Source organism: Parasteatoda tepidariorum, chromosome 10, assembly GCF_982258835.1.
Source record: "Parasteatoda tepidariorum strain Cologne lab strain chromosome 10, Ptep-v5.0, whole genome shotgun sequence".
In the NCBI taxonomy this organism is placed as follows: Eukaryota; Metazoa; Arthropoda; class Arachnida; order Araneae; family Theridiidae; genus Parasteatoda; species Parasteatoda tepidariorum.
In genome coordinates, this window is record NC_141764.1 from 89,121,919 (window position 1) to 89,137,326 (window position 15,408).

A 15,408-nucleotide genomic window follows, 5' to 3' on the forward strand; every position below is an offset into this window, starting at 1 on the left:
GATCGACGGTACGCCGAAATAGATTGGGGTTGAATTAATTGTGAAAACGTTGAAATAGGGCAATGTCTTTTTGCATAATTTGTGGCGAAAATCAACATGGTAAAGAAAAATATAACATTTCGGAAAAGAGAAAATTAAGCACTTTTTAAAAACACCCATGGAAAAAAGTACCTTTAAGGGCTTTTAAAAAACGAAAACAAGCACCGTTAAGCACTTTTTAAAAACGCTACGCACTCTGTAATATTAGTAGGAAAATTAATTGATAAGAAATCGAAAAATTGTTTAATTATCTAATTGCATTTTTCACATGTACGTTACATAAAATTTATTTATTACTTTCTCAAATGAAATCTCAGCATTAAAAATAAAATGTTACTTTGAAACTTTCTTTTCTTACATTTGGTCTTGTAGGGGAGCGTAAACTTATCTGTGATGGTCTTCGAGAGTTGTTGATTCCAAGTAATTCCATTGCCTATTAAATAAATGTTTTAGTATAAATAATACATTTGCTATTTTACAATTTAACGTTTCAATTAATGATATATTTATTTAAACAAAACCACATGATTATGCAGTTTTCTTAGTACATTATGGTATATGTCTTTAAACTACATACACAATATTTTGACAAGTTTAAAAATTCTTAAAACCTTCCAATATTTTTTATAAAATAAAGCCAAAGCATTTAGATAACGAGGAATTTATTTATTGGAAAATTCAGTAAGCTGAAAATCTTAATGTTCGGTTTTAAATTTCTTATAACTTTTAATAATGAATTACGAGATCAACACAAGAAAAAAACTTTTAGTTTATTTATAATCTTCTACACTGATAAGAAAGGTGAAGCAACATGTTACGTAAAGTTTTGGTTAATTTGAGAAAATCACTTTAAGAATGTATGATACAACCTGAAGGAAAAAATTTTTCATATTGTAACCTATCTCATTTAAATACTTAAAAAAGTTTAAATTCTGTACTCTCAGATGACAGGGATATGTTTTTAAATTTAGAAATGTTGGGAGTTTTCAAAAATGTCACATTTTATTTTGCAAAATTCTTCAATTATAAGAAACCCATTTTGAAAAGTTAAATGTCTCATAATCTAAACATATATTTAAATTTTTTATCTAAACCTAAATCTTTTCATTTCAATAAACAAATGACACTAGTTAAAGAATTTTTCTCTCAGAATTATAAGATGAAGAAAATAATTATGAAAAGCACATTTACTAATTTTTACTCACTTCATATACAAATTAATAAAATTTCCAACATATATAATAAGAATGTTTATAAAATTCAGGGAAGATATTAAAAAGGAACAATATTGTGACAGGTTAGAAAAATACTTTTTGAAAAATTTGTATGCAAATAATTTTATTTGTATGCAAATAGTTTTATATTATTATTTTATTAAAGCATATGTTGAAGTTAATTAAAATAAACAATAAAAACACAATATGAGCTACATTATTTTTTACATATTAGAAATAAGATACTTGTAAGTATTTATTATGGTTTGTTAACTCATATCAAAATTAATTTTAATTTTTTACACTAATTTTACATAAACTTTAAGATCATAAAATTTTCTTATTTCCTTAAGAAAATAATATTTTGTCCAGAATTATATAAAAAAAAATCTATGAATTGAAAAAACATTAGCAAAGAATAAAAATTTATGTCAATTTTCAATATATTAGATAATTTAAATATAAGTAATCATCATAGCCAATCAAAAGATAAAACTTTAGAAACTTCCTTGCGTTTGAATAATTTTTAATAGTAAAATTATAGAGCATTACAACCTATGCTCTTTTTAATACTACATTGAAACTGATAGGTATAGTTACGAAGAGAATACAACATATGCTTAGTTTAATATACTAAATCTGATTGATAAACCTGCGTTCATTTCAATACATTAAACACCTGATATTTAAATTTTGAGTAGCCCAAATAAAATTCAAAATAATATTTTGGCTGTCACAGCATTGCTTATTACTAAAGTGTTACTTTCACAACATTGTTATTGCATGTCTTTTTTAATAAAACACGAATAATATTGAGAATACATATTTTTTTCAAAATGTGTCAGTGGTGTTATATGAAGAAAAAAAGAGAAGTTTTTTAAACAAGCAGAAGGGAATGTGGTTGCGTTAACAGATAACAATGAAAGCAAGAGAGCATTGATATTAAAGCATGAGAGAGTGGTAAAGTGCAACAACAGGGTTTTACAATTTTATTTATTTCGACAACTTATACAGTCATCACAGAATGCAGTGCAAGTTCGAAATTGATGATAGGTAGAAGGATCCATGCATGAGATAGAGCAGTGCATTCACAGCGATGCACAGAAACAGTGCATATCTGCATGCACCACACCTGCTGGTTATTAGTTCCATAATATTTCTTTTTATAGTGACTACTGCCTCTTCGAAGAAAACTTAAAGGGCCTTGGCGCCCCCTTTCATCATCAGGAATTTTTTCAGAACTGTAAAAAATAATGAAATTTACGATAAAGTTAGGAAAAATAACTAAATATCTCACTAACATTAATTCTAGTAGTTTTGCATTTTTAAAACACCATTTTTTTTTTGCATGTTTCTAATAAAGATTTGTTAAAGAATGTAGTGTTAAAACTTCTAAGCAATTGATGCATTCTATCACACTTTATGTTCCAGAGATATTTGCCAGACATACTTAAAATTTTAAATGTGAATATTTCAAAAGACTTTTTCTACCAATATCAGTAAAAAATTGCGACCATGTCTTTTATGAAGCTTTAGAAGAAAATTGTTTGCAGTATTGTGCCTGTGGCTTTAGATGTCATAATTTCATGAAAATAATTAATTTTATTAATTAAAACAGACTAAATAATTCAAAATACTTAAAATGGCCACAATAAAACAGGATGGGTATGAGAGTGGGGTACTTGTTACACTTTCAGATGGTTTGAATCCAGGCTGTAAACAGTCATTCATTATCGGCTTTTACAGACAATTTTACTGATGTAAAATATAAGTTTTTTTTCTTAAAATACCAAATATTTCTTGAGATAGATCATGGATTAGTCTTCTATTAGGCTCACAGTGGAATGTTCTCCATGCAACATTAACGCTAATGTAATTAGATTTTCTCCAAAAGTTCTCAACAAAACAAGCTTGTCCCAAACCGCTTAAAAAGTTTTTTTTTTATCTTCTAGGTTAAATTTAAAAAGCTACAGAGTTGCATTTTAAGAGTACATTTGTTATAATTGTTCCACAATTGATTGGCAGAAATGAAATTGTATTAAATGTCAGCAACCCTGGTATAAGTGCTTTCAAAAATATTACCATTTGTTATGTTACATTTTTTCATCCATTTATTATTTTAAAAACTAGATTCTTTGTATGCTATATTGAACAATTCATTTCAAGAAAAAGTACATTAAATAAGAAAATAATATTATTATTAATAAAAAATAACTTTAAATTAGAAATAAATAGTAGAAAAAAGACCTTACAAGAGTAATCATTTCTTCTTATAATTAAAACTAGCTTTTCTTACTGTATGCATAACCCCTAAAACAGCATGTGACAAATGGTTTTGTTATGAAAAGAGCAAATCCATATGGGACACTATTTGTATAGTATAAGCAATAACTATAAACTATACTTAAAAGTAAAGCATTCTTGCAACAGCTTGTTATGGTACGTGAGCTCATGGAGTTTTTGTGACACACAAGCCCCACAATTTTGTGACTAATGACATGATTGTGACAGTGTGGTCAGCATCATACACATGCCGCTTTTATTTCTCAGACAAGGTGATATCCATCTGTTTGAAGCTGTATTAACTGTACTTAAAAGTATATTTGAAAATAAAACCATCTCAGCTCTAATAGTAAATATGAATATAATTGTTCTTTATAATTATGGTAATCAAATTTTTTTTTTTTTTTTACCAGAAACTTTTCTTTAAATGTGTCTGAACCCTTTATGTACTAAAATTTTAAAGGAAATGGAATAATTTTTACATTTTCAAATATTAATTCAGAAATGGTGAATATACATTATTTACCCTTTTTGCAAAATTAAAATTTTTTATATTAAAATCCTTTTTTGAATGTAAAAAAGTAGCGTCCCGATTTTATATTTTGTTAAGAAGAATTATAGTTAGGTGGAGGAATAAACAATTAAAGTAGGTACTTTCACAATCAATAGAATAATTTTGATACTTTGCAGAAGTTTAATACTTTATTTTGATTGTATGAATTTTGAATTTCATTACATGTATGGGATAAATTACTTTGCATCTGCCTACTGAGGCAATAGAAATATTCCAACTGACTAATTTTTCAGCTTCCAGGCAGCTGATACCAAAAATGCATTGTTTTATCTAGGTGTCATTTCAAATTCGAAATTTGATGAGTTGAAAATTTTTTAAAGTTAATATTTTAATGGGCAAAATTTTCAAAATCAGTTAAATATAAATTGTCACAATTGGCTATTTACTAAGCACTAATTAACATTCAATTGCTTGCAAAAAAACAATTAAGAAATTTAAATAACATGCAAAGATACACTCTAATGCAGCAGTTCTTAAATGGTGTTCCGTGAGTTAGTACTTTTTAAAACCAGTGATCATTTTTGAAACCTTTGATTACATTTAGATCCAACCTATAATTTATTATTTATGCAATCTTTCAGCTGCTTTTGTGAAATTATTTGAAGTAAGAATGACAATGAAATAAAAATAGCAATTTTAGAAGGAAAATATATTTCTAATAATAATATATTCAACAAATTATAAAAAAAATAAGCATTTATAAAATATTGCATTATTATTTCCTTTTGCGCTGTTAAAATCAAAATAAAATAATAAAATTCTTTAATAAAGAAATGTTTCCCTAATAATCTATTTTTAATCTTTATAGCAGTTTCTTTAGGTTTTTATCTGAAAGCAAACTATAATTCTGCCTATTTTATTCATGTCCAGCATATTTATGTACACCAAAAACAAATTCATAACTAGACTAGATATAGCACAAGGACTGCAAATTTAATTGTTGGATATAAAACCTAATTGAAGATTAATGATGAAAAATCTTCATTCCTCAAATTAAATATTTCAGAAATAGTTTTTTTACACGGTATAACGTTCACAATCAATTTAATTAACTTTATTTATAAAGTAAGGGTTCTATAGAAAAAAAAATTGGGAATCGCTGCTCTAATGAATTTTGCTTAATGCATTTTACACACCTGCCAACATTGGAGAAATAAAATAATGGAGATTTTACTAGCGACATATTTTAGACTACGAGTAAAGTTTTGATACATCATGCATAATCATGTAACTCAAAAAGAGAAATAATATAAGCACTTACATTTAGCGAAGTAAAAAATATGTATATAAATCTAAAGAAGATTTTTTTAAAAACATTATTTATAATTACTTAAACTATTAGCCCTCAACATATTGCAGTACTGGCAATAGCACTGTCTGTTGAGGAATAAGAGAAGTATTTTTGCCATCAGCGGATATTTTATCGCCAGTTTTTAAAAAAAGTTTTTTCAACAAATATGGAGAAATTGGAGAATATATGGGTAAACAGGAGATAATTTAAGTTTGTATTCTCTAATATTACCGCAAATATTATTTTACTTCTAACACAAAATGATTGCTACATTTTGTCTGAATAAATATTTACATATGAGCAGCGCTAAATAGTTATGCATCATAATATATATTATAAAAAATAAAATAAAACCGTTTGAACGACACAATATCATTTACAATTAAAATTATTTTTATTAACTTACTTTATAAAATGAAATAAATAAAGAAATATTTACCCATGATTTGGTTCAAAAACAGATCCTCTGGGTGAACGAGGCATTTGGTCTTTGTCTTCATCATAATGTTCATCAAGGTTGTGGTTGCCGTGATTGTTCCGAGAGTTCGGGTTACGCGTGACTCCCATCAGGCGCCGAAGAAATGATGGACGCTGGTATGTGCAACATTGATTATAAGTGAGAGACAAACTCTCTCTTATTATCACCAGAGAAAAAACATTTTCGTCCAAAAACGGACATGCATCAAAAGGTCGTTCATGCAATAATACTCGAAACACAACATGTGAAAATTACACCTTATCTAAATTCCAGTTGTGCAATAGTAAATGTGAAAATATAAGCTGAGTCTTTTTTCATGCTCTTAGACATTTAAATAAAGATTCATATTGTGTAATTTTAATTGTTAAAAATAGAGGATAATAATTGCTTTTGACTCATAAAATAGTCTTGCCTGTTTATTTAAAATAAATATTTTTTTAAAATTATTTTGGGCTTGTAAATTTGTTATCAGCTTCAGAAATGTTATAACAGTGTTTACAAATACAGTACGGAACCCGTTATCCGGAATTCAGAAAACCGGAAAACCAAAAAACCGGAACGAAATTCGATACATTTTCTGGTCATTTAAAAAAAAATTTTTTTTCCTCATAAAATTTTAGGATTTTTCTTTCTTTTTTGAAAGATGTTTACCTTACAATCATTTTGGAAATAATCATTAGTGTATTACTTCAACGTTTTTTCTTCTTTTTAAGATTATTACCAAATATTTTTTTTTAGTTGGGTTTAACAATAAAAAAAACGTCTTTTTGTAGCGATTCAGAAAACCGGAAAAATCAGTTATCCGGAATAGCGATGGTCCCGATCGTTCCGGATAATCGGTTCCCTACTGTACATGACATCTGTATTTATTTTAAAATTGCATTATCTAACTATAAAGAATGAATGATCTCAAAGAGTAAGTAAAACATGCAGAGTTTTAGAAGGAGCTTATTTATCAATGCTTTTTGTAGATAGGGCACAGCATTGTTTCAAACAGACATGCCAAATATTTGCAATACAAAAGTAAAAAAAAAAGTAAAACATGCAATAATTTGCTTCACTGGCGATTTTATAAAGCTCTCCAAAGTTTTGTATGAATTGAAATAAATTTTAACAATTATTATTGTTTTTAAACATTTTAATATCTTTTGAGGAATTTAGAAATAGATTTTCATGTGTAATAAATAAATGTTTTATCCTACATGCATAGATATATATTGTTTAAGAACTTGTTTTCAAGTAGCCAGATATAAGTTTTCCTCTTGCAGCAGTGTCTAAGGGATGGTAAAACTTAAAAAACTCATAGATAGAATATAAGGGAAATAATATTTAAATCTCTATGGCAAAATTAGGTGGAAGTATCAATAAATCCAGCAAGTCTTTCTTGAAAAAGCATTTAAAAATGTAGATTGATTGATATTTCAATTTATATATATTCTGTATTGTGTAAAATTACACTTTTTTTTCTACCTTATTGCTTGTAAAAAATAAAACTAGAAACAAAATACTCTATTGTTAAACAATAAAAAAAAAAAACTGTTTCAACTGGAAGCTTTAACAACTTTTTGTTGTTGATGTTTTTCTTGTTTTATTTATATTATCATTTGAACTTTTAATGATGTAACCTTTCAAAGATTAATTTCACTACTTATTATAACTACAAATAAATATTATACTTAATAGAAAATTTGTATTTTCAGATATTAAAAAAATCATATATTTATTATGCGTTGAAGGAAGTGATATCAGATTGTATTTGTAAATTATCAGGATTTGTTGCTGGTATATTGGGGGACAAAGGATAGGAATCATTGGTATTAACACACACTTATAAAAAAAGAATATTATTATAATTAAAAATGTAATTTATAAGATAATACCAATGAAAAAAATGGGATTTTAAATTTTGTTTAAGTATATTTTTTTTAAGTTGAGATAAAAAAAAATCTACAAAATTAGGCTTATTAGTGCATATAATTTTTTCTAAAATCGAAATAATGTTTAAAAAGAGAAAGTTTTCTCTGATTTCAAATAATGCTCTATCTATTAGGAATCTTGAGAAGCATAATAAAATTATAAAGATTGGTTAGATGATAAAAATTCGTAAAAAAACATAAACAAGTTTAATTTTTAATACTTAACTGAAAGTTTTTTAATTGATGCAATACAATTATAGTTTTTTGAATGTTCACACATGGTTTGACTTCCATAATTTATGATTAATATACATTTTATAAAACAACTTACAAAGATAAATGACCATTTTTATATTTAAATAATTTAAAAAATTTTAGTGTAGAGGTCTTCAATATTTTTGTATGTAAGTTCATAGAGCGCATGCTGGTTAACCTAGCGATTATTTTTTAAGAGGAATTTATAATTTTCCATAGCACTTTATTGTAATTTAAAATACTTTGCATTGCGGCAGGCACACAAAAAAGAGTTGGAGGGCGACATGCTGCTCACGAGCATAGGGTTGGGACTCGTGATTTTGAATTAATTTTTGTGCCTCTTCTTCCCAAATCTCTTTTCTATTTCTAGTTTTGTTTCAGTACAATGGTAGAGCAAACTATTTTGATGGGGTTTATTTATTGCAAAAATAGGAGACAAAAATAACAGCTTCAGTTTAAAAAAGGCTGGATTAAAAAATGATAAAAATAGCAATTTCTAAGTTCAACGAATAAGGAAATTAGTGAACTGCAAAATAAATCTATACCCATTATCCAATGATTATTATCATTAGAAGTTATCTTTTATATTAATTATTATTAGAAAATGATGAAAACCCCCTAATTCTTTTTTAAAGATCTAATTTAAATGTAGTCAAGTTAACAAAAGTTTTAAGAAATTTACTTTAATTTGTTATGATGAAATGATTTGCCGTACATATTAGTGCAAAGCAAAACCTGAAAATACTATGAACTATTGGTAAACAATTCTATAGATTATTTTATTCAAAAACTACATCATGCATGCTGCCTACAATACGCAGAAGTCTAAATTGATGCAGTCTATGTCTAAATCAGGCCATGGCTTTTATATTCAGAAAAAATGTAAATTGCAGCTTCTCAATATGCAATGAAAGAAATCTAATTCTATGTATATAGCCAGTGAAGCAGAATTAGATCAACGGAGAAAATATTTTGTAAATTTAGTGCAAGAAGATAATAGTGAGAGGAAGAAGAAAGACAGAGAATGTCTACACTACCGCATCAGGAGGAGGCGTAGGTGTCTTTTCCTGAAATAAATAAATATATTGCTTTCACAAACCCCACATATTGTATTTTTTAACTCCAGTCTTTATTAAAAAAATAAACTTTTTCTGTTTTAGAAAGTTTAAAATTTAGAAAATAAATAAGTACTTTTACACTAGCACTAGCTTGAAGCACTCATGTTTTTTCAAAAATTAGAAAAGAAACAATACCTAAAGTATATTTTTAAAGAGAAATATGTGCTTCCTAAATTCCTGTAAGTTAGATTTACGCATCCTTATTAAATTTTCTTTCACAAACATCTTCCCATCACTGCTAAAAATATTGTCCGTTTCATAAAAAAAATAGGTTAACAGTATAACAACCTTTCATAAAAAAAACCTAGACTAATAGTAATTTGTTAATGAGGAATGATATAATAAAAAATGCTATTTAGAATTTTGCTATTTACAATGCCTAAAGTATATTTAAAGAGAAATATGTCCTTCCTAAATTCCTGTAAGTTAGATTGGAGATTAAATTAGATTCACACATCCTACTTAATTTTTTTTTTTACAAACATCTTTCCACTATATTAGTGTTAAAAATATCGTCCGTTTCATAAAAAAAACTAGGATAACAGCAATAACCTTCATAAAAAAAACCAGACTAATAGTAATTTGTTAATAAGGAATGGTATAATAAATTTTTTTTATTTAGAATCTTATCTGTGATTTGTTTTATGTAAGTACATCAAATTTAAATTTTTAAAATTTTTGAATAAAATATGAACAAATCAAAATTGATGTACCTATGGAAAAATAACAGATATTAGTATCCAACAACAATGAAAAATAAATGTTTCCATTAATTAAATTGGACTCGGACTTTTCAGAACATGATGCAAGCAATTTTAGAACATAAAATTTAAGTCATAATAAAAAATTATTATGACTTTACATTTGTTACGTTACATTTTCTATAAACAAACTTCTAGGTTAATTTGTTCTGTATAATTAATTATTCTCTTTAATGAGTATAACGAAGAAATGAGCAGCTGATAAACAAGTAACAGGTATTATTGAAACAAATTTTCGATGAACAATTTCGAAGCACTTTTGAAAAAGCAAAAAAAAAAAAAAAATTGCTTATTTTCAAAATTAGTGATTCATAATTGGAGGCCATGAAGGCATCAAGCAAATTGTCTTGGAATGCATTAGTTTAGAAGGTAAATAACAACTCACTCTAGGTCTTCCCGACAGTTTTCCAAACCGAGAAGTTCGCCAGTTGTCTAATATGAGCAAAGCGCAATAAATCTTTCCAACTGTTACTTTGATACCTTCCAATTCTGGAATCATAAGAAAATAAAGAAGATTAAGCAAATAAAAACAGATGTGAAATTGCATGTGCCATGTAAGCAGTTTATAAATACTTTGTAATAATAACACAAGAGCACTCTGTACCAAAAGTAATATTCAATAATTATTGAAGCAAAAATAGCAGAGCATAATGCATTAATTGTTTGATCATTATGATCAAACAAACTAAGGCAAGTGCAGATTAGCACCTTGCAGTTGAACCTCTCAAATTAACTAGGAATGTTGTCTATTTTGATTACTAAAAATTAAGATAATCGTCAATTCTGATTGTAGTTATGTTCCACGCAATTTTTCTTCAAATAAAGCTGAGTCTTCCACCAATCGTATTATAATGGTTTCCCCATGATATCACCTGAATTTCTGCGATTATTTTTAAAAATGCGGCAAAAAAAGTATGTATTTAAATGTTTTTGTTTTAAATTCTGTATGGTTTTAAAGATGCATAAAGATCATGTTATTATTCTTTTTATGATGCTGCATCATGATTCATATTCACATGAATGATGAACTTGATGGATAACATTTTGGATATTGTCACAGCACAAATCTGTGTTATTTTCACACCTATCACGTTTTGTATGATTTTTAAATTATAAACTTTGAACAACTTTAGTATTCAAGGAGATCATGTGAATTTCGAATGATAAAATCCATATTTTGTTTGGATATTATGTAACAGCACAAATATGAGCTATTTTTCAACCTACCATGTTTTGCATGATTTTTAAACAATAAATTCTGAAAAACCTTAGTATTCAAGAAATATTCTGAATATAAGAGATAAAATCCATATTTTGTCTTCCTATTCACAGCATGGCTATTTCTTCATAACTATTTTAGGAATATTTTTCTAAGATGCTTTTTATTTTTGAGAAGAAATACTGGCTTGAATAAGTGTACCAATTAACTCAGTGAAGTCATTTTTTCATTTAAGTTCACTGAAAAGTGGCAGTTCAGTTCATTGGTTCAGTTCACTGAAAAACGGCAAAGCAAAAGTGATTATTAAAATGCATAATAAGCATATTCATTCATACTATAAAAATTTTTAACATTAAAAACAATGAATAAAAATATCTTAAAGGAATGATTAAAAAGCAAATTTCCGTCATAAAAACTTGTTTTTCTTTCTTTCCTTTTTTTTTTTAAATTTGTAGCTAAACAAGTAATTGTGTTTTAATGCAAATGAGTAGGAAAATTTAACATAGTTTTAGTCTGCCAAAACTTTTCAGAGAAATTTTGAGTGAATAATATCAGAAATATTCAATATGTCCACAATAACCCCAATCTCCCATTAGAGTAATATTTTGTAAGACATAATTTTCAGAAGACAAAATTGATACTGTAAAAAATAATTACAAAAAAAAGTACTGAAAAAAATTCAATTCACTTTTGTTTAATGTAATTAAATGAAATTAGTCAGTTAATTATTAAAAATTAACTCATATGAGTATGAAGTTAATGAAAAGGAGCATTTTAAGTTTTTTTAAAAATTTTATACTTTTTATGACGATATTATAATATTTAATACATTAATTAATAATTGTATTTTAGAAAATCTTAAATAATCTTGGGAAAAGTTAAAAATACTTATGAAAATGATTCAAAGTTGCATTTAAAAAAAATCTTTAGAATAAAAAGTTATTAGTGTACAAATATAATATTCTTATACAAAAATAGTAATTAATGGAATTGAGGAAATTTTTAGAGTTTCTTAAGAGTTTTTATAATTTAGTTAAAAAATAAGAAATGTGAAAAATCATATTTTGAAACTTCAAACCAATTCTTGTACTTCTTTGAAAGGTAACATTGTTAACATTATAGTCTCAAGTAATTAACTGTTTAGTGCATGAAAATTTGAATTTCTTCTTAAACTTTAAATTTTATTGTATCTTAATTTTAGATTAAAAATAAATATATAAATAACAGAAAAATTTACTTTAAAAAAAAAGATTTTAAAATATGCTCCTCCCTAAAAAAAAAAAATAAATAAATAAAAAAAAAAAAAATACATAAATAAAATAAAATTAAAATTCTTGTTAAATCACTGGTTTTAAATGTAAGACTTTTAAACATAATCTATCATCCATAAATGTTTTACCTTATTATCTAAACCACTGGTGTTATAAATATGTTTCTCATTTGTTATTTAAAGTGATTGTAAAGTTGTGCATTTAAGATATAATTACACTGGGAAAATCCCCCGAAACAATAAAACAAACTCAGCTTAAATTATCAAAAACATCTCATGAGTCAATTTTAAAGTTATAAAACTACAAAAAATAGCCAAAACATTAAAAAGAAACACCTTTTCTCTCCCAAATGGATATGGTAACTTGCCTTTCATGGTATCCCTTCAATCTAATAGTTTCAAGCAAAATACATATCTGTACAGCAAAACAACCAAAATGAGACTCATTTGTTACGGCAAATTTAGGGGATCAAACTTTTAAAAAGTCTAAAATTAGCAATGTTTCATTTTTGTTAAGCCTTATTTTTAACTATATAGGTATAAAAATATCGAAATAGAAACTTATGGATAGTAAACATATTTTACCTTCTTCAGGGGGAAGCAGTTTATGTATAGCTTTCTTTGCTTGCAGAGGCCAAATTTTTCTAATAGTTTCTTTAAGTTCCCTATCAGCTTGGTCCATTTCATCAACTTAAAAAGTAAAATGCTCATTGATTGATAAAATTTAAAAATGTTTCTAAATAACACCAAAAACAGGGATCGGCACAAGATAAGCATGAAATAAGTTAGAAAATCAGAAATTAAACTATGCTATTTTTCATGTAAATAACAAATTTAATTCATAAAGTTTTAAAGATATTCAGATTTTAGAAAGATATAAGGTTAAACTTAATAAATGGTTTTAAAAATATTTATAATTGAAATAATGACTTTACTATAGATTCAAAGTATTTTGAAAAATAAAAACTATTAATATAAATACGCCTTAAAATAGTGTTCAGCGCACAAAAAAAAAAAACAAAACACACCCGAATAACTTTTGATTTAATTATCGGATCTTCACGTTCTAAAACACAATCATAATTGTTCAAGGGGGTGACCTCAAAGATGTTAAATAATTAGTGCAGACGATATTTTAAGTTACAAAATCAGATACAATTTTTATATATACAAATCTTTTTCTTAGGAGGTATTCAACCAATTTTGCCCAACATTTGTATTTTGCCATGCAAAATTACATTCTTTAAAACGATGTAAAAAATTGTATATCTTACAGTTCAAATTTTTTCGACTATTATTAAATAAAATAATAAATATTACCTACAATTTACTTTTTGAATGGAATTACCTTCAGATAAACGAATTTTACAATTGTGTGCAAAAACTTTTAAATTCCTTTAAAAAGTTCATGAGATATAACGAAGTAAGCAACAAAAAAAAAAAAATTTCAATTAACATTATGAGGCCCAAACTTTGGATTGCTCTTCTGACCAAACTATGGGGACCATATTTCCCTGATTGGGAAAATGTTTTGAGGGTCAGAAATCTGTATCTGTTGAAAAAAATGAGAGAAGTGTGTTTTTGTATCTGATTTCTTAACTTAAAATATCGTCTGCACTTAGCATATTTGAGGTTCCCCCTCAAACTATTAAGACTGATTTCTAGAATGTGAAGATCATATCATAAGATCAAAAGTCATTCAGAGTGTGATCCGTTTTTGTGGTCCATACATTGAATCAAGATTTACATGTAATTAAAAATATATGTTAAAAAAATCCTTACTGAAATATATAAAAAAAAGTATAATGATTTTCAGTGGTAAAGTAACATAAAAATACTGGTTTCTTATTAGTTATTTAGAATTAGAAATTAAAATATAATAAACAAAAGCTAAAAAATGAAACACGTGAATAATTTGGAATAATGAGAAAAAAATGGCTTCTACACAAAGATATAATGTTATTAATCTTATAAAGATATTCAGTTCATCGTACAAATCTTACAGTGTGTAAAATAAAAAATGAACCACTCTGAATAACTTTTGATCGAATGATGGGATTTTCACATTCTGGAACAAATCTTATAGGTGGTAACCAAAAATATGCTAATTAATTAGTGCAGACGATATTTTAAGTAATGAAATCAGACACAAAAATGTACTACTTTCAGTATTATTCATTATTATCAGTATTTCAGTATTTGCAGTTTTGTATTTGTCAGAAACTGCAATTTAGAAAATATGATCCCAATAGTTTGATCAGGAAAGTGGTCCAAAGTTTGGACTCCTCAAAGATAATTTTACTTTTTGGGTATTTCACAATATCTCAAGAACTTTTAAAGCGAAATGGAAAATTTTGCACAAAATTCATATATCCAAAAATAACTTCATGCAAAATATAACTTCTAATAAAAATTTACGATTTTTATTATTTTATTTAATAATAGTTATACTATTTTATTTAATAATAAAAGAATTTTGAATTCATAGGTAAATTTTTTTTACATCATTTTAAAGACTGTAACTTTATATGGTAAACTACAAAATTTGAGTAAAATCGATTGAAAAGTTACCAAGAAATCAAGTTTTGATTAAGTCCTATTCTTTAATATTTGATTTCTCAGGAACTATTTAATCCATTTTGCATTTTGTTATTTAAAATTACATTCTCTAAAATGATGTAAAAAAATAGTTTACCTTAAAATTCAAAATTTTCCGACTATTATTAAATAAAGTAATAAATATTTATTAAAAGTTATATTATGTATGGAATTATCTTTGGATAAACGAATTTTATAATTTTATGTAAAAAACTTTTCCATTTACTTAAAAAGCTTTTGAGATACTGTAAAATACACAAAGAAGTAAAATAAACAGTAAGGGGTCCAAAACATTGGACTACTCTCCTGATCAAACAATTGAGACCATATTTCTCCGATTGTGGCTACCCCATATATTTAAGGAGTCAGAAATTAAAATTTTAGAGAAAAAA

At 26.0% G+C, this 15,408-nt stretch overlaps 1 protein-coding gene across 1 annotated transcript in view; it reads right to left on the reverse strand.

Moving 5' to 3' along the window:
* LOC107438207 (voltage-dependent calcium channel type A subunit alpha-1) overlaps window positions 1-15,408 on the reverse strand; it is a 668,849-nt gene that overhangs the window by 8,380 nt on the left and 645,061 nt on the right. Inside the window, exons 42-47 of the mRNA XM_087153325.1 lie at window positions 13,004-13,108; window positions 10,315-10,418; window positions 9,088-9,117; window positions 5,841-5,992; window positions 2,386-2,494; window positions 398-472 (exon numbers count right to left, since the gene is read on the reverse strand). Coding sequence (XP_087009451.1) covers window positions 398-472; window positions 2,386-2,494; window positions 5,841-5,992; window positions 9,088-9,117; window positions 10,315-10,418; window positions 13,004-13,108 — 575 coding nt within the window. The remainder of the gene's footprint in view (window positions 1-397; window positions 473-2,385; window positions 2,495-5,840; window positions 5,993-9,087; window positions 9,118-10,314; window positions 10,419-13,003; window positions 13,109-15,408) is intronic.